The 24647-nt window shown below is 45.3% G+C and overlaps 2 protein-coding genes across 2 annotated transcripts in view; one reads left to right on the forward strand and one right to left on the reverse strand.

Moving 5' to 3' along the window:
• Positions 1 to 15638, forward strand: part of dlgap1b (discs, large (Drosophila) homolog-associated protein 1b) — a 41381-nt gene extending 25743 nt beyond the window's left edge. Inside the window, exons 5-10 of the mRNA XM_070927771.1 lie at positions 7961 to 8346; positions 8430 to 8509; positions 12207 to 12616; positions 13852 to 13943; positions 14710 to 14862; positions 15423 to 15638. Coding sequence (XP_070783872.1) covers positions 7961 to 8346; positions 8430 to 8509; positions 12207 to 12616; positions 13852 to 13943; positions 14710 to 14862; positions 15423 to 15638 — 1337 coding nt within the window. The remainder of the gene's footprint in view (positions 1 to 7960; positions 8347 to 8429; positions 8510 to 12206; positions 12617 to 13851; positions 13944 to 14709; positions 14863 to 15422) is intronic.
• Positions 15639 to 19446: 3808 nt separating this feature from the next.
• tgif1 (TGFB-induced factor homeobox 1) lies at positions 19447 to 24159 on the reverse strand. The gene is made up of 3 exons (XM_070928209.1): positions 23922 to 24159; positions 21878 to 22107; positions 19447 to 21094 (listed from the first exon to the last, which is right to left on the reverse strand). The coding sequence occupies exons 1-3, from the start codon at positions 23935 to 23937 to the stop codon at positions 20432 to 20434; spliced, it is 909 nt and encodes a 302-aa protein (XP_070784310.1). The 5' UTR covers positions 23938 to 24159; the 3' UTR covers positions 19447 to 20431.
• Between the last annotated feature and the right edge of the window lie 488 nt (positions 24160 to 24647).

A 24647-nucleotide genomic window follows, 5' to 3' on the forward strand; every position in this document is an offset into this window, starting at 1 on the left:
GACTCGGCTACAGTAATGTGTGTGTGTCTGAGTGACTGAGCCTGTGTGCAAGCGGCCGGCGGGGAATAGACCCAGCCCTCCCTCTTTTATTTTTTTTTAACCAGTCATTAAAAATAAGCCACAACTCACCCCCGGTACACACTGAGAGACAGCGAGAGGGAGAGAAAGAATGCATCTCCTCTTTCTCCTCCCTTTCTTTGAGCTTTGCTGCTTCACTAACCAAGTAAAACAGGGAGGAAAGGGGTGGAAGGGGGAGGTTGTGTTCAAGGGGGACTGATTCCACTCAGAGGTTTTTAAGACGCACACTCAGACCCCTCCCCCGTGTAAAGAGTAGGGTTTTTTCTGTCCAGAAGGGGAGAGAGAGAGAAAGAGATGAATGGGGAAAGGAATGCAGGAGACAAACGAGTGCTCTCGGCAGGAGAGTGGGAATGTTGGAGAGACCATTGTTCCTCCCCCACAAGGTTCTGCAGGGAGTGGATGTAAACACATAGGACGAGAGAGAAGAGGGGTGTGAAAAGTCACACCTGAGAGACAGATAGAGCTCTGTAGCATCTACGCAGATATTCATATTTACCCTGATGCATGCTGTCTGCATTGCCAGCCACACACAGATGCACATACATGTAGCCAGGGCCTATAGCTGCCATCTCAGCTTTCCCTCCACCCCTTCAACAGGATGTATAGGGTCAGAGGGTCAGGACTGGAAACCACAAAAGACAGTATGCGTCAGTGCAGCCTGGTTCTTGTTCCAACGCCCCCCTTAGCCCCTCTTGTACCTCCTACCTTCCTGTCTCCCCCTCTTTTTTCTCTCATTTTCCTCTTTCTCTCGCTTAACTTTCCATCTCCCTCTCTCCACCCCCCCCCCCCCCACTCCTGTCCTGTTCCTCCCCTCCATATAGGAGACGCAGAAGGCCTCACGTTTGGTTTTGGGCCCAGATGGCTTTAGCATGCCTCTGGCGGTGGATTAAGCCGCCAGTGTCTCCTTTCGCCTCCATGTGCAAGTGGTCAGGACAAAGAACGTCAAACAGGGGGGAAAGGGGGAAAGAATGCAAGGAGGAGGAAAAAAAGAAACCCAGGACTGTGAAACAACACCCGACGCTGATGTTTCACGGCATTCCTGGAAGAGTAAACTCAAACGCTTGTAAAAACTGTCAGCCAGCTTTCTTTTTTGTGCCCAGTCATTTTATGAATCAGGTTATGACTTTTTTTTGCCTCTTGGAGTTAATCCCCAGAATGCTTGTTGCATGCAAACCATGAAAAGAAGAAGTGAACTTTTGACCACATTCTGCTGCATTTATATGTAAATAGCAGCTGCAGCAAGCAGTGATCCTTCATGTAATGACATGACACCGGCATTGTGTTTCAGCTCTCTCAGTTAAGGCTGATTCCTGTGTGTGTGTATGTGTGTCAGCCTCTTGTCTTTTTGTCTGTCTGGCTGTGTGTTTTGCTATTTTGTCCCAGAGTCCATTACTCCCCAGGCGTGCAGTTATGTTTTCCTGTTCCTCTGCGGTACCTCCACACACTTTCAGTTCTTGTGGACAGTCCGTCATGTTTTTTCAGGGAGCTGAGTTTAGCACTTGGAGACAGTGTGTTGGCAACATTGCTGTGTTGTTCTGGGGTATTTTTAGTTGACCATTAAGCGACCATCAGGACTCTGTTCCCTCTTCTTCTTACACTCTGTCTTTATCTCTGTGTGCTTGACTTTATCAAGTTACAAATTCTGAGATTGATGTCGACCTAGTCACCGCTCAATCACAAAGCCAGTTTCATTTAATGACTAACTGATCTCCCCCAGCCGCATGATTCTGTTGTCAGGTATGCCACGACTTGTTACAGTTGCCCATGCTGTCATTGCCGGCACATGCGATGTGTCACTCCGCACAGCGAGTCAGTCTACTCTTAAAGTCTCAGTCAGTCGGTGAGCAATGCTGTGGGAAATGAGTGCAGTGAAAGCATGCGTGAGATGTGTGGGCGTGTTAGCTTTAGCGCTAGGGCTAATGCTCAGGGTTATGCCCCACGAAGCAGCTGGAATGTACAGGAACTGAAGGAAACAGCACGGCAAACTTATCCTCTGTCCTATTTCTCTCTATTTCTCTATTATCCTTTCTTTATCTATCTCCATCTCTTCTTCTCCTTCTCCTCTTGTGTTGAGTGACTATGCTCTCTCTTTCAACCCCCTGCAGGCAGGTCTTTTGGACAGAAACAAAAGAGTGATGTGTCTCTTCATGTGGTTGTGGACTAGTCAGGGTAAAGCCCTTGCCAAGGAGCAGCGGAGAACAATGGAAAGGGCCTCGAGCCGTCACAGGGCAGGTCTAATGAGAAAACCGCCTTCATGTAGGAAAAGTCTTCGGGAGATTAGTTCACATGCTCCTGTGCTGTACAGGGAGGAACTTTGGGATTACATATTTATACCAAATCCTGGATGATTATACCTGACAGTGCAACAGATGTCATCTAGCTGCTATTTACAGCGTTGATGCTGACAATTACACTACTGTTAGAGTAAATGTTAGTTATTTTGAGATTTTAGAGGGATATAAAACAATAAGTTGCATATTTCCCCCCCCCCATAAGTAAACTTCAAAACACTAGCAGCAGTCGGGAATGAAGAACCTTATGTGATCAGTATAACATTTTATAGACTGTTTTTAAAAGAACTCTCAATTTTTACTTCCCCGCCCTATTGGTCTCTGACTCTCAGCATGTCTCTCCCCGCCTGTCACTGATTGACAGGGCGAGGAGAGTGTCAGGCCATAAAAGAGGTATGCAGGTAACCGGGCTCTCTATTTGAACTTGAAGCTCAGGAAAGTGGGTTAAGTGAAGTGAATCTATTGCCTAACAGGGAGCAGCTGCCTGCCAGATTTAGCGGTGGCTGACAGTTGTAAACACACTCTTATCTAGTCATTCAGGAGACGCAAGCCTGCCAGAGCTGCTACCCACTGTTGACACGGGTTTCTGTCAAAGGGGGCACACTGAGCACACGGCTTTGTTGATAGTACTGTTGGTCTGAGGACACCGGAGGCATATTTAACAAATGTTTCGTGCTGATATGCTTACTTATGTTTAACTCAAGAAGTAACAATTTAAATGCTGCTGTCAGTGCAGAATGTTTACAACACTGGTACCATTTGCACTCAAAACTCCCTCCCTGACGAGCACTCACACATGCTAAATATACTTCTTTAAAAGGCACTCACACACTGCCACTACACACACAGGCGCACACAGTGAGCTATTGTGTCTGAGAGAGTTCAGGCATCTGGAGAGCAGAAACCCTCTGTGGTGACCTCTGACCTCTGGTGGCTAAGAGTCGTAGACTGACATGAGGGTATCTGGGAGACTTTCAGGTGACTCAGAGGGCTGTTAGAGGACTTTTAAAGGACCATTGTATGTACGGTGTGTGCAGGGTTTGTTGTGTCTCTGCAGAATTAGCCAATTAGCAGTGATAAGTGCAATCTTGCGTTGTATTAACACACAACACTTAGAAACTCAAGTAATTCTTTTTATTTTTTTACAGTAACTCAGAGTAGCCCACTGGAGGCTGTGTTGAGTCATTTAGGAAGTGCCTAGTATTGCGGCATTGTTGTTCACAACAGCAGTGTAATGTCACACGGTGTGAACCTTTCAGGTTATTGTCACCTCATAACCCAGTGACAAGCTTTTTTGACAGGGATCCAAGACAAACTGGTCGGTGGAGTTCAGTATTCAGCTGCACAAAGCTGACGCTTCAGGGCAAGAAACATTATTAGATTTTCATTTGCAACACAGTGGCACTCGGTTACTCTCTCTATGCTGTTGCTCCCGGTGTTTATTTGATTTTTAAGTTGAACTAGCTGCGGCCCATTATTCCTGCTTTGTTTTCTTGTTGGCTGGTGTTTAGGTGAGTGTCAGTGCAGCTGCAGTGTACCCTGTCAAGGTAAACAAATGGCCAACAGAAGCACCCCTCTGCTTGATGCTGGTAAAACGCCAAGCCTCCCGGCAAACTTCATGTTGCTATGTGTCACCATGGTGACGCCATCACAAAGGAGTCCAGCTGGTTCTCTGTGCGTGTGTTTGTGTATGACACAGAGAGAGAGAGAGGGAGATGGACAAATGGACAAATGGACAAATGGACGGAGAGCGAGCAGACGGTGCCGGGCAGTAACTCTCTGATTTACCCTCCTCCTCCTCCTCCTCCTCCTCAGTCTTGTTCAGCTCCTCTTCTCTGTTCACTATTCTCTGCCCTCTCCCCTCTGGCAGACCCTCATCCCAAACACAGTGCAGCTGGGCTCAGCTGTCAATGTTCCCCCATACTGACCGCCCCCTTTCCGGGCCTTTGTTTTTGTTTGGTTGGTGGTGGATTTGCCCTTGGCCCCCGCGCGGGGGAGCCCGTTCCTGTTAGCTAGCCTCTTAAACCAAACCGTCTGCTCTTTGAAGTGGCCTATCACACAGATACACAGATTGGAGATTACTAGGCAGCTGCCTGCCTTCAATCTGTCACATGAACACAACGATTAAATAAAGGAAGCAGCATACACCTATGCAGACACACAAATGGGACACAGTGCCAAAAAGAGCCAAAAAAAAGAGGTGGTTAGCAAGTCTGGAGAAATAAATGGAGACTTTGCTTTGTCTCAGGGGAGGGAAGAGGGTTTTCTTTGATATTATCAAGCCCAGAGGTGGGAGGAGTTCTCTTCCAAGAAGAACTGCCATTCACACCAACTTGTCGGCATGGGACTTTTGAAGCATTTGTCAAAAGAGGGATTTGGCAGAGAGCCACTAGAGTTTTGTCATTCACAAACTCTTCTCTTTGGGTTGACAATGCTCGCAGCAGGCTGCACCTACCTCTGAGAGGGAAGAAAGATGAAATTCCACAATTCCACTTCCATTTAGTGAGGGAGTTGTTCCCGGTTCTTGTTGCACACGAGAGAATATGAATGATGGTCTTTTTCTGCGATCAAAGCTCCGCTAACCTGATATTATGAAGTGACAGTGTGCTCTTCAGTGTTTATCTGTGTTTGGTGAAGAGAGTTTTCCACATTCCTTGTTAAGAGTCTGAAGGAATCCTGCATCACATTCCTACTTCACTCTGTCCTTGACTGTCTGTGTGTGTGGGAGGTCCAGGGTAGTGTAGCTGTCTAATGCTTTCATGGCTGCCAGAAGATCCAACTATTTTCTTATCATATCTGTGGAAACTGGAAACTTGGCTTCTGTCTTATCAGGACAGTTGTTTTGGTGCGATGCTTTCCCCTCACTATTGTCAGACAGGCAAGAATTAGAAAACTTAAATCCATTCATTTAGCTAAATGTTTGATAATGTTTTTTTACACACTGGGATGGGCCGGATCACTGTCGACAACAGCTCCTGGTGGATGGAGAGCATATCAGTGGCAGGAAGTCTGTGGGCTCCCTTCATGTGGAGAGGTTGAAACGTTAAGCTGGGTTGTGTCAATGTTATTTGTGTGCCTGCGTGTGCACGTCTACAGGCCCGGGTGCGCATACATGTGTGCGTGGGTATGTTCCGACCCCTGAGTGTGTTTACTTAACCTGTCTTGGCATTCACCCCCCCCTCCGTCATTCTCCGGCGTGTCTGGCCCTCGCAGTGACAGCTAGGTGGGACACGGCGCGTCGTCTCCTGTTTCATACAGCGCGTCATTGAGCGGATGAAAACCCTCTGTTCTTTAACCCCTCTCTGTGGCTGAGAGGAGCACACACACACACACACATATACAGTCGTCCCACATGCACACACCCTCTAGTGTGACTTTTAGATGACTTCAGGGGATAGAAGCTCTGAAAGGGGCTGACATTCTATCCTTTGAACCTCCGCGGCTGATAGGGGCAGGACCTCGCCCTCTCCCTCTGTGTGAGTGCATGTGTGTGTGTTCACTGAGCATTTTTTTGTTCTCTTGTGGGTCTGTACTCAGTGACCTTTAGGAAGACTAGACCTGGTTGTCGATCATATTCCCTAGACATCTGTGAAAAGTTGAGACAGAACCGCATATCGTGGCATGCTCAGATGATTCCGCCTAAGATGACTTTGGCAGTAATTCCTGTGCATACAGTATCCCTCAAAAGAAACACACGACGTTTAGCTGCAGAGGGAAATACAGTAAGTCATCTCCTTTTTGTCTTTGTTGTGGTTTGTTACGCCGCCATCAAAGACACTCACATTAGCAACTGTGATCTAAGGCAGCATTCATCCCATCTGAGGACTTTCCAGCTTGTCAAAACCTGACTGAAATCTCGTCTGGGATCATCCAATCACTGCTGGCGAGTCAAGAGGGAGGGGGGGGGGGGTGGATGACTCTAACAAACCAAGAGGATGAAGTCAGCCCTCTGTTCACCTCCAATATGTCAAGGCCTCTCTTTAGCTGTCAGTGAGATGGCAAGACACAAAGCAAACAACATCCGGCTCTAATAGTTTTAGACATGGCTGCTCGTGCTGGGTGTGGTTGGTAACAGTTGTCTGCCGCACACAGAGCAGTGATCTCGCCACGGTAGGATGTTTGTCTTTTGTAGGGATTAAAGGGATCCAGGAAACCCGCTGTCCTAGTTTTGCGGCAGAGCAGAGAGAGAGAGAGAGAGAGAGAGCGACCTAGTTTTGATGACAGCACCAGGGCAGGAAGCAGATTCCAAGGCATAATGTAGTTAGGAGGTGGCTGTTTTTGTCTTTCTTTAGACAGGCTATGTTTTTTGTCTGTTGACATGTTTCTATACTCAGTCCTCTGAGTCGGCGTGTGTGAGAGGCTCCATTGTCTGTGCACAACCTGTAACTGTAACTTGAGAGGGAGAGAGCACTGACAGAAAGAGGGAGAGTGTTACTGAGCAGCATGATGATGCTTTTTAATATCTATTCGGATTTAATACGCCTTTGAAATGTACCGAGCTCTCTAGCGGTCTTCTACAGTATCATTTAACTTCTGTGCTCTATCATTTAGTCAATATAATTTCACTTCAGTGCCATTATGCGTGCAAACAACAACAAGGCACACACGCACACAGGGCTATATTCAGCACCATCAAATTGTTCTGGATGTGTACAGTAAGTGCGTAGAGGGCTTAACCATCTAGATCAGTGGGTCAAGTGGCTGACATAGTAATCCTATTACTAGACGAGGCCCTGATTTGTTAAAGTTGGCCCTAATCTACTGTCCATTTTGACTCCAACACAGGGACCTGAGACCTCTGGGTAACCTGTCAGGGTGTCAGCTGTCACCAAAGTCCTTTTCCTCTCAGGCAGTTAATTAATTAATATATATATTATTATTATTTATGTTTATTGATTACAATATTTTCCTCCCCTTTCTTCATCTTCTTATTTTATATGTTGTATAACATGCATGCATGCTGTATTTTCATACTTTCATACATCCATTTCTACCATTTATATTGTAGTGCTGTGATTATTGGTTATTGTATGTTTAATATCCTCCATGTACTCATTGTTTACTTATCATCTTATTTACATGTAGATTTTCTATGCTGTACGGCCATTATTTGCTGCTGCATCAAGCTACATTGCAGATAAGGATCATTAAAGGTGTATTCCAACAATTTAGTATTACACTTCCATAAAGTTGGGGAACTCACAAAAAAATGGTTAAAATTGCAGCAGCAGAGATATCATGGCTTTTAGTCTCTAGTATGAGTCTCATGTCAAAACCACTGCGCATCCTACATTTCCCATAATGCAACCCAACCCTGCCTCTTGTCTTTCAATACTCACCTCTAGTTTGTAATGCAGATTTTCTGTAGGAAAATGCAGGAAATTTTAAGTCTCCAACCCGAACTGAGATAACCCTGATGACATCTCCCTCCAGAGCCACAGAAGAAAATATAAAGTGTTTTCACTGGCTGCATAGCACTCCTTGTGACAAGTTCCCTTTTAAAGTTTCAATTCATCTTTCAGCTTTTTTTGAGATGCATGCTTTCATTGTGTATCATCTCTGATCTGCCTTTCTCTGTCTCCTCCCTGCAGTGTCATCATGCATCACCACCTACAAGAAGACACCTCCCCCGGTCCCACCACGGACCACCCCGTCCAAACCTTTCATATCCATCACGGCCCAGAGCAGCACCGAGTCCGCCCAGGACGCCTACATGGACGGGGGCTCTGGTCCGCGGACGGGCATCAGCTCCCAGCCGGGCCTGTCCAACTCCACGGAGAGCATCGACAGCATGAAGGCCCTGACGGCAGCCATAGAGGCGGCTAACGCTCAGGTGCATGGCCCCGCCAGCCAGCATGTCACCAACAGCACCATCACCATCACTGCCACCGCCACCACCTCTGCCGTTGCGCATGTCTCTGCAGACAGCAAGGCGCAGAGGGAAGCACTCCGCAAGTGCCTCTCCATAGGGATCCAGGTTTGTGGATAAGCCTGGGTTTCTGTAGAAATTCTAAAATAAAACTCTGGCATGCAGTTTGACAGTTTCTCCCCTCCTCTTAGGTGGACCCAGAGGAAGGGGGGCCGACAGAGGAGCAGTCGAAATTCCAATCGATAGGAATTCAGGTGGAGGATGAGCGATGGTGAGTAGAGAGACAAAGAGAGACAGAGGTTGTAAAAGTGAAACTGGATAAGTCTGATGGGAGGGATGAGGCAGAGATAGCATGAACAGGAAGAGGACTTGTGGAGACAGAGAGAGGTTTGTAGTGTGCAGCGCAAGCTTTTGCCCCCCTGCACTGGCTTCCCCGCAGCAGCTGTCCCCAGTTCAGGGGAGGTTGGCGTCAGAGCCCCCTCAGCCAGGGGCCCCAAGTGACAGCTGGGCCAGAGGATGTGGTGCAGGGAGCTGGGAAGGTGGAGGGGGTGAGTTGACAGCCATCTGTTGCTCCAGTCATTGTGATTCAGGCTACTTTGAGGCTGTGTGTGTTTGTGTATGTGTGGGAGGGAGGGAGAGAGAGAAGGGGAGGGAGTTTTATTGGGTTTGTTTAGTTCTGAAAGCACTGAGAGACTGCTGTGCTGTCAGCCACAGCCTCTCATTCTGCAACATGTTCCCAGTTTGAGGAGAAGCAGCCTAGTGTGCATGCTGTTTCATTAGCTCCCATCGCACCAGGCTTATCGAGGCCTCTGGTGGGACACGCAGGCATTTATGGTTTCTTTGTCTGCTTTTCCTCCACCCTGTCAAAACACTGACCTTCTGTCTGGTGAGGGAAGTTGACAAATTTATCCATGGTACAGGTTTCATTTTGTACCCAAGACATGCTTCAGGAATTCAAAGAGACATCACCTTTTAGTGAAAGGTCACAGTGAGGGCTGAGTCCAGCACTTTAAAACACACACTTACACAGTGTCAGGGAATGTGAGGGGCTTTCTGAAAGGGGAGGTCTCAGCTGACTGACCAAGCTAAATATTAACTCATCCAGACACCTTCTAGTCTGCTGAGGCTTGGACGTTATGCAGCACTGCAGCCTGTGCATCTCTCTGGTTAATGTTTAGAGTAGTTGTGGGGGGTGTTTTTGTTGGTGCATGTCTGATTGTTTACCTGTTGGCATGCATCTGTGTGTGTGTTGGTCCATGCGTGTGTGTGTGTGTGTGTGTGTGTGTGTGTGTGTGTGTGTGTGTGTGTGTGTGTGTGTGTGTGTGTGTGTGTGTGTGTGTGTGTGTGTGTGTGTGTGTGTGTACCTGGGAGGTCTGGGCATGCTGCCCCCTACATTAGATTCCCAGACAGTGAGAGTGCCAAACTCCTACGTCCTCGCTCCAGTGCTCAAACTGCCTCATTTGTGCGTGTGTGTGTGTGTGTGTGTGTGAGAGAGAGAGAGAGAGTCTGTGTGTTTATATGCAGCAGTCGCAGGTCATAACCTCACCTTGCTGTTTGAACTAGGATTAACTGAGAAGGAGTGGAAGAGAGCTGTAAAAGACATGAACGCAGACTTCTTTCTGCATTGCAATGTTGGGAGATAAAGCCAATTTTTATTCATGGATCATGTTTATTACCTTAAAGATTTATATAAGTCAACTTTTAAAGTATTTTTTATTAAATTATACTCATTTTATATCTTTTTCTATATGATAGTGTACTCATAGAAGTATCATAGAAGTAAAAAAAAGTATCTGATAACAAAAACATGCAAAAAATAAACAGTTATTTACAAATGGGATTTGATGGATTAATTGATGGATTCCAAATTTTAGGGCCTTGCAAGTTTAGGGTCTGGGGTTGGTGGTCACCAGATGGCTTTCCAGTCCCAGGGAAAATGAGGATTGCTTGTGGTCCTAGTGACTAAACCATGTGCACAACCATCTTGGAAAGTCAACTTAAGGGACAACTAGACCTCCCTGTCTTTTTGTTTTTGTCCTCACTGGCTGAAGGTTTGTCATTTCTGGAATAAGACAAACAAATAAGAAGCCTCAGGTGTGTGTGCAACTTTTGAATGTCAACTTGTGGTGCATAATAGCACGAGTGGCTGTGTAGTCATCCAACATGTGTTCTGGCGCTTCTTTCTACATCCAAATAAGACGTCAGCCTGTTTTTGTTTGTAGATGCTTCAGTATTTCCTCATGTTTGTAATTTGAGCCATGTTTGCTGCAGATGTGAGGAAGATTACTAAGATTTATAACGAAAAACCTAGAGGTAAAGAGGCCTTCGGAAACAGGCAGCATAGTGGAATGCAAGACTCCACCTCTGTTGTGATTTACAACTTTCCGTCATGTTCAACACGTGAATGTAGCGAGAACATGGACTTTCTGCATTTTTCCGTGCTCTTTTTTTCCTCCTGCATACCTTCGTCGTGTTTTATAGCCTCTTCTCTCCCTCACGCTGTCTTTTCTCTTAAAATGCCCTTCCTTGTTCTTTCGCCTACTGTCTATTGATATGTCTGTCTTTCTGTCTGGGCTGTGTTTGGCCTTGCCCGTCTCTGCCCCTGCAGGAAGTTGTTAGCAGGCTGATAGAAAACAGGCTGAGGTCATTAGAAGTGAACACCTGCTCGGAGGAGTTACTCTTTAACTGCTCTTCACACACACTCACACTCGCGGGCTCAAAGCACATACGTGCCGTGTTTGATCTGCCCCGAAGCCACTCCCTTGTTCTTGCTCTCTCTTTTTCTGTTCACGGAAGAGGAGAGATGAATGAGAAAAGGGGAGGTAGAGATGAATGGGTCGCACCGAGGAGGAGTGCGTGTCCGGAGATGGGCCGAGGCAGACGTGATGGAGCTGTGATCATTTGTGTGTGTCGTGCTGCAGGCGGGTCAAGCTGAGGTCCATGTGTGAGAGGACTGTGGGCATGTTTGGATCAAAGAACAGCTAGCAGGCTAGCAATTCAGTCTTTTTTCTGGCTTGGCAAAGTTGTTACTTCTTACTAATTTGCTGTGTATTGACAGCAGAAATAGTAAAATATCTAAACCTATACATGTCTAACAGTAGGATAAAGCATGCTTGACATACCAGAATTTAGAAGTTTGCATGAGGATTTCAAATGTGTACTATTCTTTTTTTATTCACTCTTTGTTTGCATCTTTGGAGCTCCTGTCCATGTAGGCTCTTATGTATTGCTTGTTTTTTTAAGTGGCTTAGTACATTTTTGTATGTGTTAATAAAAGATGTGCTTTGAGTCATGAACCTAAGTTGTAATCTTGCAGTGATTAAACTGCTGGCTCCTCCCATCATTGCACATTGAGCTGCCCAGTTTTTCCCCCTCAAACACCCATGTCCCTCTGGCGTCCCATTCTTTACTGGGGTAGTGAGCTGCTCTATAGAACATAGCCAAATGTGAGTGTGTGTGTGTCTTGATTTAGTCTTTGCACATGAGTGTGTGTGTGCGTCTGCTGTTGCACATAGTGTGGAGGGACTTGGCAAAGGCTGCCCGACAGCGGCACAAAGCCTCCGAGCCAAATACGACATGGCACGCCCAGCTGTAGAGAAGGGTCCCAGGTGTGTGTGTGTGTGTGTGTGTATGTGTGTGTGTGTGTGTGTGTGTGTTTATATGAGTGTGTGTGTATGCCCAAGAGCAGGGCTTGTGGTAGGATTGCACACTCTGTTGCTTCTGAATGAGCCGGGTGACAAAACACACACACACACACAGACAAGACAACAAAAGCTATTCATCGCTATCAGTGATGAGATTGCTGAGATCATTTCAATTTTTCATACTGGGAGCCCCTCCCAAAACTGTGTGTAAACAATATTATCCCTAAAAGGGAGACACTAATGTGGTATTACTATACAATATGAGCATGTGTAATCAATCACATGAAATCAGATCTTTAAAAGATTTTCTGCTTCCTTTCCTAGTTACCGCAGGATGACCCGCTCCAACAGTGTAACCACGGCCGTGCAGGCTGACCTTGACGACCCCACAGACGTCCCGGAGCTCCCACCACGTCACTTTGCCACCATGCCGCGCCAGCACTCCCGCGATGCTGCAACTTCAACCGTCAGCATCCAGGGCTCGGGGAACCACTACCACGCTTGTGCCGCTGACGACTACGGGGAGTTCGACCCTTCGATCCTGCCCCCTCCGGACCCATGGATGGACAGCGTGGCCGAACCAGAGGTGGGGGCTCTGGAGGCTGTCGGACGGTCGGTGTGCCCCCGCGACGGCCGCTGGTTCCTCAAGCTGCTGCAGGCCGAGACGGAGCGTATGGAGGGCTGGTGTAGACAGATGGAGCAGGATGAGATGGAGAATGAGCTGCCTGATGAGAGTGAGTTGAATCATAGAGACTAAATGCCAAGAGGACAAGAAAGTCAGTTGTACGCTCATATTAGGTCTATTTTTCGTCCTCTCCTCTGATTTGGAGGGCGCTGGTATTCATGGTATTGGACCACAATAGCTGCTTGTTCCTGTCTCAGGCCCTCTGGCCTCCTCAGACATACCGTGCATACTTATCAATAGGCCGCTGCTGGCCCCAGCCACACATCTGTCCTTTAGACGCACTGTATAATGATCACTCACACAAACACAGTGAAGGGGTTTCTCTCAGTGCTCCTCCAGGCTTGATCTTGACATTAACACACATACACACACTGCAGTGCATGTCTGTATACACACATCTAAATATGCACATACACTCACATGCACATACCAGACTGAGCAAACAAGCCTCAGGCAGTAGGCACTGCATTTATACCTGTCCTTGCTGTGCAGCTCATTTCATGTCTTACCGAAAATGCCATTGCTTATGCAGCCAGTGTGCTGTTATGGTTCCAGGCAAGAGATTCTCTCACAGAACGTGCAGAACAGGGAGGCTGTCTCAAGGTTATGTTTTCCCAGATCCCATGCCACCATGTGCACACACACACACACACACACACACACACACACACACACACATACACATACGTGTACACACACATCCTGAAGGAGTTGAAGACATTGTATCTGTAGTGCATTACCCCCCCTCTCAGTTTCTGAGCCCATTTTCTTCATGTAGACTAATGTATGCGCTGACAGTTCCTCTCCATGGGGATATGTGAGTCAATAGGACTGACTATGGGAGTCAGGTTATGCAGTACAACCTTGTTTATCTCATATATCAGGCTGCCAAACAGACAATGTGAGAGAAATAAAATAGGACCATATGATTGATTTTTAAGGTTTCTTTTTGGTACATGACAGCAACCAAAGAATTTCTTCTGTTGCTGTAAATATGCTTTTTTAATTTTGTGTTTATGAAGGGTTTCTAATTTTGGAGGACATTTCAGTAATAATTTCACTTCCCTGAATGACTTCTGTTCCTGGGAGGCACAGATAAAAGGATTCTAGCGCATCCTTTTCTGTTGCATTACAAATGCACCCTCTCTGCAACATGCCTGCAGTATGCGGCTCTGTGAGTAATTGCATTGTGAATTGTGTGTGTGTGTGTGTGTGTGTGTGTGTGTGTGTGTGTGTGTGTGTGTGTGTGTGTGTGCATGCATGTGCGTCTGTGTCTTTCTGCAGTCCTGGGGAAGATCCGCAGTGCAGTGGGGAGTGCCCAGCTGCTGATGTCCCAGAAGTTCCAGCAGTTCCGGGAGCTGTGTGAGGAGAATCTGGTATGTGTCACCTCATCCTCTGCATGCTCCCCCCCCCCCCCCCCCCCCCCCCCCCACTCCCCAACACTGACATCATCCTGCACAAATCATCCTGACAGGCCAGGCCAGCGCTCATTTACTATGCATCTAGTGTAGAGTGTGCATTTGCACACCCTTACTGTCTTTCACATACAAAAAATACAACTTGCTGTGTGAAAACTAGAGCCTGACAAACAGGGATTTTTGGATGCTGATACCAATATATATATTTCTGTACTGAAGCAGCCAAAAGCTTTTTAGTTTGTGCTTTTTAGTGCAGATATTCACATTTATTTTACCCATTTGCATGTCCAAATATTATAAGTACCTGTGTTGCATAATTTACCCAGTATATAACAATAAGACCTGCCATTAGCAACAGAGAAATTCTGCTGTTGAATGAAAAGTTAACTAACTTAAAATCATTATTGACCCTAAATATTAATCATAAAATGCATATTTGTAGTGTTTATGTAGCAGTGGACCACATAACTTATATTGAATGAAAGGTGAATTCTTGACACATAGATCCTGATATGTTTTGGTTCAACGACAGTAGATGTAAGATTCTAAACATAGAATAGTATCTTCTAGATACAAGCCTAGTACTCCCACATATGGTGCCTGATTTATAAAAAAAATCTAAATCATCAGATACAGCGAAAATGTGTGATAAGCATATAAACAATATGTGTTTGTGTGTGCTCATGTAGACATGTGTGTTATGTATGCAACTTTTGTGTATCAGAACCCAAATGCACACCCGCGGCCCATCTCCCAGGATCTGGCAGGTTTCTGGGACATGCTCCAGCTGTCTATCGAGAACATTAGCCTGAAGTTTGATGAACTCCACCAACTCAAAGCCAACAACTGGAAACCTCTGTCCCCACCAGAAATTCAGGTGCAGACACACATGGCAACTATAACTCTATTTTAAATGATCAAATTCATCCAGCCTCAGTTTTGCTTTGGAATGCTTTACTAACCCGCATGTTATCTGCTGTCATTACTGTATTCTTTGAATTGTAAGTCCTAATCATTCACAGTTAAGCTTTGTTGTAGCATGCAAATATGTGTTGCGTACTGTCATGTTGCCTGCCTGACGTCACCACTTGTATTTGTGTGTTTTGTTCTGTCTTGTTGTTGACAGTGAGCTGCTTTTGAGAAGCTACTCCTACTACCTGCCATGCACCGTTGGGGCCTGCCCATCTCCAATGGTCACTTTTACCTCACGCAATGGCCACCGCCGTGCTCTCTTACCCCACACAAATGGCTGCCACTGTGAACCATAACCTCATTCAAAAATTGCATGCTCTGACATTATGCCGACAACAGCTACACCGCTCTTTTTAACCCTTACGCAAGCTGGCTGCAGTCGTGTTGCTCCTTACTGTGTTTAGCTGCAGCTTGCCATGAGGACTCAATGGTCTGTCATTAAGACTATTTGTCATTCCTGTCCAGGAGAGAAGGATGCCCCCTCCCGTGCCAAAGAAGCCCCAGAAGGGCCACCCTCCCCTGGCTAGGGACCGCTCGCTGGAGAGCTCTGAGCGCCAGCGTCTGGAGGCTCGCAAACGCCTGCTAGCTGCCAAACGTGCCGCGTCAGTTCGGCAGAGCTCTGCGACAGAGAGCGCAGACAGTATCGAGATCTATATCCCCGAGGCTCAGACCAGACTATGAGACACGCAAACACATGTACCTACGCACATGCCTGACACACTGTCCCATCCACACAATAGCACTGAATGGTAAGGCTAGGGTGCTAACATAATCACATTTTTTGCAGACTTCCCAGATCACTGTGGGGTCAGTCACGATGGAAGTTGTTTGAACAAGAAATGTACATTTACAGTATTTATTTATTTATTTATCCCCCCCTCTCCTCCCCTCATTTAATTCTCCCAGCTTTGATGTAGCAGTCCCTCCTCTTCCTGTACCTCTACCCGCCCCCTCACTCTCAAAGAAGTATCTTACAAATCCCTTTTTTAAAGTGGCCTAACATTACAAAGTAAGCCAGGTGTAGCACAGCAGAGATGCTTCACGTTAATGTGAATCAGAGGAAAACAGGGAGGGAGCATGCATGTGCATGTGGAGTGTGTGTATGTATAGACATGCAGACACACACACAGGTGATGTGTTTGATCTGATCTGCTCAGATCAAATGTATAAAATCAAAGGGAGAGACCAGACCAGACCTATTGACTCATATTCGATTTTGTTTTTATATTTGTATAAAATCCTGATTCTGAAAAACCATAAGCTGGGAAGTTTTTGATTTTAATGAGGTCAAACATTAGAAAAAAGACACAAGGAAACTATAGTGTCAGTTAGTGACACAATTCGCCCTCTGTCTTAAAATTGGTCTTTCCAGCAGCGGGAGGCCAACCCTGTAGGAAAGGTCAAGAGGTCAGGTTTTGCTCCTCCAGGTGAGCCAGGAGCCGAGTGCAGTCCACTGAAAGAATCGCTGTTCGAAAATGCCACAAACCTAATCTGTATGTGTGTGTGTGTGTGTGTGTGTGTGTGTGTGTGTGTGTGTGACTGAGAGAAAGAGAGTGTGTGTGTGTGTGTGTGTGTGTGTGTTATGATTCAGATGTTCATTTCAAAAGTGCTTCCTATTTTTCAAGGTCTAAAGGGTTCTAGTTGTGATTGAAGATTAAGGTAGCAGTATCAACAAACTGTAAACAAACCACCCATCTTGTCTCATTTTAAACTGAGCAAAACATGTTTGTATAAAGAACATACAGTATAGACATGACATGCATGCTGACTCAAGGTAACTGATATTTTTGTCTTTTCTAAACAGGTTTAATCCTTTCTCATGTTGTGTTCAAACTCTTCGGTGTTACAGACAATACTAAAATACTGATATTTGGTACAATACTGGTAGTTGTACTATATTTTATTATGTCATTTTTAGACAAGATAGGTTTATTGACAGTATTGAGACTAAAGGACTGAAAAGGGACTATTTTCTCCTCACTGTGTGTGCACTATCTCTGCCTCCAAATGAAGCAATTATTTGAAGGCCATAAAAAAAATCCAATTTGTAATATTTTGTATTCATGTTTAATTTATTGATTAGGAGAACAATGACTGTTTATTGACATTGTGATTATTATTATGCACTGATAACAAGGCCCTTATACTGTGTTTATGTTTTATTTATGTTGGTTCTTTTGCATGACAGGCACCTTTTTCTTTTTTCTTTTCTGTTTCAGTGATCAGCCTTAATTTCTAATATGATAGTCGAGCACAACAGCAGTCTCAGGGGAAGATGTGCGAGTGTGTGAGTGTGTGTGAGAGAGTTTGACTGACTTCATGTGACTGTATGTGACCCATGGCTTTGTCTCTTACTGTATATAACCCCAGCCACAAGGATAGGCCATGATCTTAAACAAGGGAATAGTATCCATGCCATCTTTTTGACCGATGTTCCTGTCGAACATCTCGGCCCTCATTACTTCAACGTAACAAGGTATTTCTGTCAGCTGCTTGAATGTGGAGACAATCCTGAGCCGGTTTACCATCACATCATTGTTTTGCTAACAGAATAGCACGACTTTGGTGTGTAGTCCAATTCTCTGTATTGATCTGACAAAGTTTTGTGCCATTGGATAACTATAGGTAAGGATATATTCCTGCTATTTGTCCCTATTGAACGGCTACCTGAAGTTTTCATTGAGAGACATTTGTGAAGGAACTCAAGTGATGACGTAACCGTACAGTATGATTTGTATTTCCTTTAGACGGTCGATATGAATTTTAGAGAGGGTGCATAAAAGTAACAATAGTTCAAACCTAATGCCATTTTATGTAGATGAAGCTCATTTTAGCTTTTTTTTTTTACTTTGGAACTTGTATTTGAATTGAATTGTCTGTCAAATGATTGACTTCTTATTTATGTTTTATTATATTAACATATCAATATAACACTCCTGATATAGCAGGGAGTTAGAAACCAGAATGTTGGATTGTGGTTAATTGCTAAACTCAAAAGACACTCCAGCAATCCTGGCAGTTCTGAAGCTTGTGATGTAGTTATATTAAGAGAACAAACATTCAAATAAACATTTGTACATAAATGAATGTTTCCCTATGTAAATGTAAACTAAAAATCCCAATCAAATAACATATTAAGCAGATATACATTTTGTAATTAATGTTATTACACTGTTGATGTTATGGCACGTGTATGAGCTCTTATCAGCATTAAAAAAAATATCATTGCCATAATTTTGTGGTGTTCATTTCTGTATCTGTCTCCACATGTGTTTTCAATTGGAATATAATTAAACAGATTACAAGGCCAGCATGGTGTGTTTTCAGGGCATTTCCCTTCCGCAGGGGCGGGCCCCCATAATTAGACAGCACTTTTGGCCTTGGCTTAGCCCCGTCACTCCTGTACATGCAGCTTCTGGTGATTCGTCATTCACACATCAGTCATGCTGAGGGGAGGCATGCTGACCTCAGTTGCCAGAGTTCAGGGATTGGGGAGTGGGTGAAAGAGGGGGTTACGGAAGCGGTTGTCGTCTTTGTATAAAGCCTGGTCCTGGGTCCGTCTACCTTTCAGATGGCCCACCATGGTGGGCTGCAACTGCCTGGAAGTCTGTTTAAACCCTTATTAGAGATTACATCCCAAGTTTGGACTCCACAAGAGCTGTCAGGCAACATCTGCCAAAAGGTGGAAAACTCAAAATAACATTCTGAACATTTGTTGATGACCATGGCTTTTTGGCGCATCACTCCAGCCACTAACTAACCAATACAATGATTATTTAAGTGATCACTTTGATACACCAGCCACATATTGTAGCTAGCTGATTTGTGAACATAAGAGTACTGATTGTTCCTGGAGTCTTTCAAATGAAACAAAAGACAACCCCAGCAACGGTTGTAACCCCTTTCAAATCAGAAAAATAGATTGGTGTCAAGCTTCAGAGAAGAACATGTAATAAATGCAAGGGTGGCTGTCTCAGCAAATTCAGACAACAAATCCTATTGAGGCCAATCGAGAAGCTTTAGCAGGACCAGAAGGGAACAGCTGTCCTCCTAGCCTTAAACGAGCCAGCGGACTCAGTTGTAAGCTGCCTTATAAAGTGACTTACATTGACTCTATTGAGACGCAGGCACACATAAAGCCCTGCTGGCAAGAAACTGTTGACGTCTGCTGTTTGCTCGTGTTAATTTATGCAGGATTATGCTAATTGGCAGGAGCTGTTGTAAACCTCTCACACACACAGGAATGTTTCTGAATGCCTAACGGTAGCCTGTGGAAAGACGCCATACTATTTCTGTCCTCCCGTACTCCCTCCTTTTATTTACTGAACATTCTGACTTAATACTCTCTACTTATCCTTTCGGGATGAATCAGTAATCTTCACAAAGTTCAGTGGGGTTTACAAGAATACAGCCTGTATAAATGCGCATTAGATTTACGTGAGCCGACTGATCCGGCAGGAGGGAAAATACCAAATGATCAATTCTGAGATGTAGAAAAACAAAACTTTATTTGAATCCCATGTGACCCCTATTTGCCACAAACATTGCACAGTATGAAAAGAAATCACATCATTGGGCATCGTGTCACATTAACTATACACATGGTCCTATTATACATGAAAATGCTTTTTTGGTGATTTCAAAAATGCTGTCTTTGTCAGGTTGTAAAACAGCAAATGCAGAAAAGACATCTGTAGTGTTTAATTATCCAGTCCACTGGCCGTCGTTTTTCGCTGAGTGATGGGATGAAGGCTCAGACTAAGAACCTGCTACATTGGTCATCTGAAATATCCCTCGGTTGGGAAAAAGAGAAAAAAAAAAAAAGCATAGAGGTTTTTTTCTTTTAAAATAGCTAAAAGTAAAAGTAAATTACAAAATCAAAACTATACTTATACTCATGAAAACACATAACATTACTACAGTAGTGAATAAGTTTGTCATAGATGCCAAGAGCAAAGTATGTTTAAGACACTGAGATGACCTTCCTCTGCCTTTAGTGTGCAAACAAACGAGGCAGACCAATCACGAACTGATCTCTCAAATGTATAACAGTAAACGTGTGTGGATGTGACCAATGCGTCCGATTGGTCAGTGAAGGAGGGCTGATTCTAGCTCAGTTCTCTACAATGATACACGGTATAATGGAAAGACATAAGACAGGCAGCATTTCTCTTGATAACATTTTTGGTCCCTGTGTGCAAATAAGATACACATGTAGATACATACGCATGTATGCGAAATGAATAAACAACTTACAGCCAAGGCACCTCGATACAGTTTTTTTTTCCATAAAAAAACATCCTCATCAATTTGATTGGTATACCAAAAATAGAAATGATCAGGCTTTCATGTGTATTTGTTCTTTGTTGCGTGCAGACAAGTCACTGAACTCAAGAGGAGTTCCATAGTCGAGACACAAAGTCAGTCTCTATTCCCTCCTCTTCTTCTTCTTCTTCTTCTGTCACTTTCTCCCTTTAGGAGACCAGCTGTTTGGCTTGCAGCTCCATCTCTGCAGCCCGTTTGAGGGCCACGTCCACCAGGAGCTGGAAGCCGCTGAAGTCTTGTGTGAGGTCTGGAGGAGTGGGGGGAGGGGTGTTGAAGAGCCCGCTGCGGGGGCTCAGGTTGCCCTCCATGCCGGTGCTGCTGAGGATGGTGGTAGTGGTGGGAAGTGGCTGGCTGCCTGGCCCTTCATCCCGGCACCTGAGCAGCGCCTGTGCGGACTGCAACACCTCAGCTGCCCTGTCACAGTTCATTCCTGGCACAGAGGGCTGGGAGGCTGTCGGGCTGGCCTGCATCGCTGTGCTGACAGTGGTGTGACAGATGACAGAAGGGCGGGTGGGCATGAGCCCTGGAGAGGGGGACATGGAGGTCGGAGAGGGTATGGAGGGAGACGCGGCCTTCCTCAGGACACTGGGCATGGCGGGTTCGAAGCTGGAGGGGTGGAGCACGCGTTGGTCGTAGTTCTCCTCCGTACCTGCGGCAGGACTGCTGTGTTTCGGGGACTGAGAGCTGTCGGAGAAGCTGTCGCCAGCCTTGCTACCTTTCCTGGATATGGTAAACTGGTTAGGATCTTTGCCATCTTTCCTCAGCATCTCTGGAAGAAGTCGCCGCCGTGCATTAATGAACCAGTTGCACACCTGGAGAAGACAACAACAAAAACCCATGCTGTGAGAAAGCCGCGTCACATGGCTCACTCAAGAAAATCTGCTGGTACACTTATCTCCAGGTGCAGTTTGCACCTGTGTTTTCAAAAGAGAAATCTAAATAAAAGCCATCACACACACTATTTCACACCACAGGCTGTATATTTCACCCTATTAGCATTTCCTGTATATTATGTCAGCGCTGCAGAAATGAAGAAAAAACAGACCTCTTACGATTTACACCAAAGATTCTGATCACATCCCAAACTATGAGAAGCTAAACATTAACTTCCAACAAAAAGGTCTAGTTTGGACTTCTTAATCCTGTACTTAAAAGAGTTTAAATAAAAAGTAATCTCCTTTGTCATAGCAGTAATCACGGTCATCTCTCTTCTTTTTCCCTCAGTCCTCCAGGCTAGTCGTAACTGGCTCAGGGAGACTTGCCGCTCTAACCATCTAAATGACTCTGCATTGTTCCCAGACAGCTGGGATGGAAAGGGGCTGGAGGGAGGGAAATTCCTGTCCAAGTGCCTCAGCCAAGCCCACAGCACACAGGGAGTGAGTTTACTCACGTTGTCCCAGGCTTTAATGTTGCAACATCAAGCTGGTTTGGATGACCTTCAATTCACTGTTTATGTGTCATGTTTTGTTTGCCATATAGACAGGAAATGATTCAGTCGAGCCGACACTCGCTTCCTCATGACTTCTACAGTGGTCTGTTTACACTCTAAGGGTTTACTGGTAGTCTCATATTGTCTGTCATATCTGTGTCCATACCTGCAGCGTGGAGAGCTGAGTCTGCTTGGATAGGAGGGCTTTCTCCTGTTCAGAGGGGTAAGCGTTGTAACGGTGCTCATACAACCAGTCCCGGAGGATCTGAACCGATTCCTTGGGCAGATTACCCCGCCGCTTCCTCTTTCCGCTGCTTCCCGTGCTGGACGACAGATCCAGTGGGGCGTCCACGCTGTCCTCATCATCTGTCTCACTCCCTGACAGCATCATCAAACCTGCGCGAGTGAGGAGAAGAGAGTGTATGAGAAGAGGAACAAAGAAAAAACATGTATCCTCTTATGTCAGCCGGGCCATGGCTCTGCCGCAGCCGTCAACCAAACGCAAGCTGTCTGGGAGGCAGCTGATGTGTCAGAAGCAAGCTGTCAAGTTCAGCCATGTGATTCATATAAGGAGCGAGGGAGGGTGTGAGGAGGAGGAGGAGGAGGAGGAGGAGGAGGGAGAGAGGGAGAGAGGGAGGGATGGAGGGGGGACGTCACAAAGGCTGGTCTGATGCTGTGGCAGTTATAAAACCTGCCTCGACAAATACAGGCCAGGTCTGCTGCACAGGCTGAGAGCACACCTTGCATGCTTGGATAAGTAAAGCACACTGGGCTGACCACAAGAACAATCGCTGTATAAAAGGGAGATTTTGTTTTGAAAAACGGCAGCAGTATATTTGCAAAGATTACAGAGTTGCTTTCTTTTTTTTAATTTAGGCTTGTCTAATCAAAGTGAATCATGATCAAACAGGCCTCTGAATCACTCTGAATGTGAACAGTGTTAGCCAGGGAAAATAAACCTGCTTATAAACTGTTTGTAAAAGCCACTTTGATCAGCCATCAGTCTGTTTTCAGCATATGTTGTATTTTATAGAAAGTAGGGTCCAATTGACACAACTCATGACTATAAAGAAGCACATATTCTTTTAATTAGATGCTGGTATGATGTTTAGGTCCCTATCTACACGTGGATACCAGCAGCTTGCTATGCAAGCAGCCCAGACGCCATTAAGAAAATGCACACATTCATTGGTTTTTTAATCCAAACCCCTATGCAGTCTGCTCTGAGGGCAAACAAGTGGCAAAGGCATAAGAAAGTTCCCAAGTCTGAGCGGCCAACAGGATGAGGTAATTACGTAGGCTGCAGAGAGGGGAAGGGGGAGGGGAGACCTGTTGCAAATCAGCGTCTCCAGACTAAACAAAAGAATCCAAGGCTGCGTGGTTCTTTGTATGCAATTCAAAAGTTTCTACACGCAAACAGCGACTTCGCCATAAACGTAACTCCCTCCAAAATATCACAGGTTAACACAGTGGGCAGAAAACACGTTTTAAGACCATGGAGACGCTGATTTTGTGAGTTTGAACAACTTGTAAGGGGGTTTCTATTGTGTGTGCGCGCTGCACCACGAGGTCCATGAATGTAACAAGGCGACAGCAACTTCCCACAATGAGGTCAGGATGAACATTAGCCTACATTTGGATTTAGATACACTTTAAAAAGGTACTGAGGGTGTTTCCGTTCGTGGGAGATGGTTAAAAGAGACCATATATCGATTTTCAAAGCACGTTGTAAAGATATGCAACACTTCAAAACTCTTCAACTCACAATAGTCGCCAAACTTTGACTTTTATCATCACTTTAGCCAAACTTCGACACAAATGTAGCCTTGAATAAGCTCGTATTCAAACGGAAGAAAGGAAGAGCTCGTTCAATTCAGTTTTGACATTTTAAGCGAGCTTTAAAGTTAGCCTAATTTACACCGCGACAAGAAAAACAACACACATGGCGAAACAGCCGTGTGTTATTGTGCCAAAAACTTGGAAGAAAACATGTGTAGAAAATCACAAACGATGGGCAAACCTAGTCTATATCGACTTTTGACATCGCGTCAGCACATGGCAGAAAAAGCCCCCTGTCATGTCTGGAAAGGAAACAATAGACTGCATGGTTTGCATATGAGGGAAATCGCTCTATTAGTCGTTATGTACGCCGTCTCTGGCTTTCTAATCTAATTTAGACTTCATTTTTTTCTCAAAAGCATCCAACTTACCCTTTTTCGTCTTCATCTCCGTCTGAAAATGCCCACTTTTTGCTCGTCAAGCGCAGAAGAAAATTGTCTTTGTGCTCGGGCAGTGTTTTTCTTCTTTTCTCCAGATATCCCCAGCGTGTATCCGAATATACGAAAATCCTTATTCATCAAACCTCGCTTCTTTCCCCTCTTTTTTCTTTTAATTTTTTTCTCTCTCTGGTCGTCCCTTGTTTGGAGACTTAAGGGGGGTTACCTGAGATCTCCGCGTCCCTTCGGCTCAAAGCCCTTTTCTCATTGACTGTGTGTTTGATCCTGAAACTGGGTGACAGCTATCTTTGACAGCTGCGTGACTCAACGCACAGAGATCCTCCCACCGTGGAGGGCAGAGGAAAAACTCTCTGACATCAGCATGGCTTGTTCCACTGACATGGATACAGTCTCGCTAAGCTTTAACTGCTGCAGACCCCCCCACACACACACATATACACACACAAAACGAAGCCAAACGAGCACCAAACACCTTGTATATTAAATTATGATCCGCAGAGAGGCGCTGGTTTAGGCGGGCAGTCAGAATGACAACAACAACAGGCTGGTGGGGAGCACTGCGGACCTCGTGGTAACATCTTACATAAATAATAACCCCATTGAAAACATTAGTGCTACAGGCTATACATTTTTGTGAGACTTGTGGTGCGTCTGCGTTGTGTTCAGTAATAAGTTTAGTTTCCTTATCGCACTTTGTGG

This window comes from Enoplosus armatus, chromosome 21 (genome assembly GCF_043641665.1).
Source record: "Enoplosus armatus isolate fEnoArm2 chromosome 21, fEnoArm2.hap1, whole genome shotgun sequence".
NCBI lineage: Eukaryota > Metazoa > Chordata > Actinopteri > Centrarchiformes > Enoplosidae > Enoplosus > Enoplosus armatus.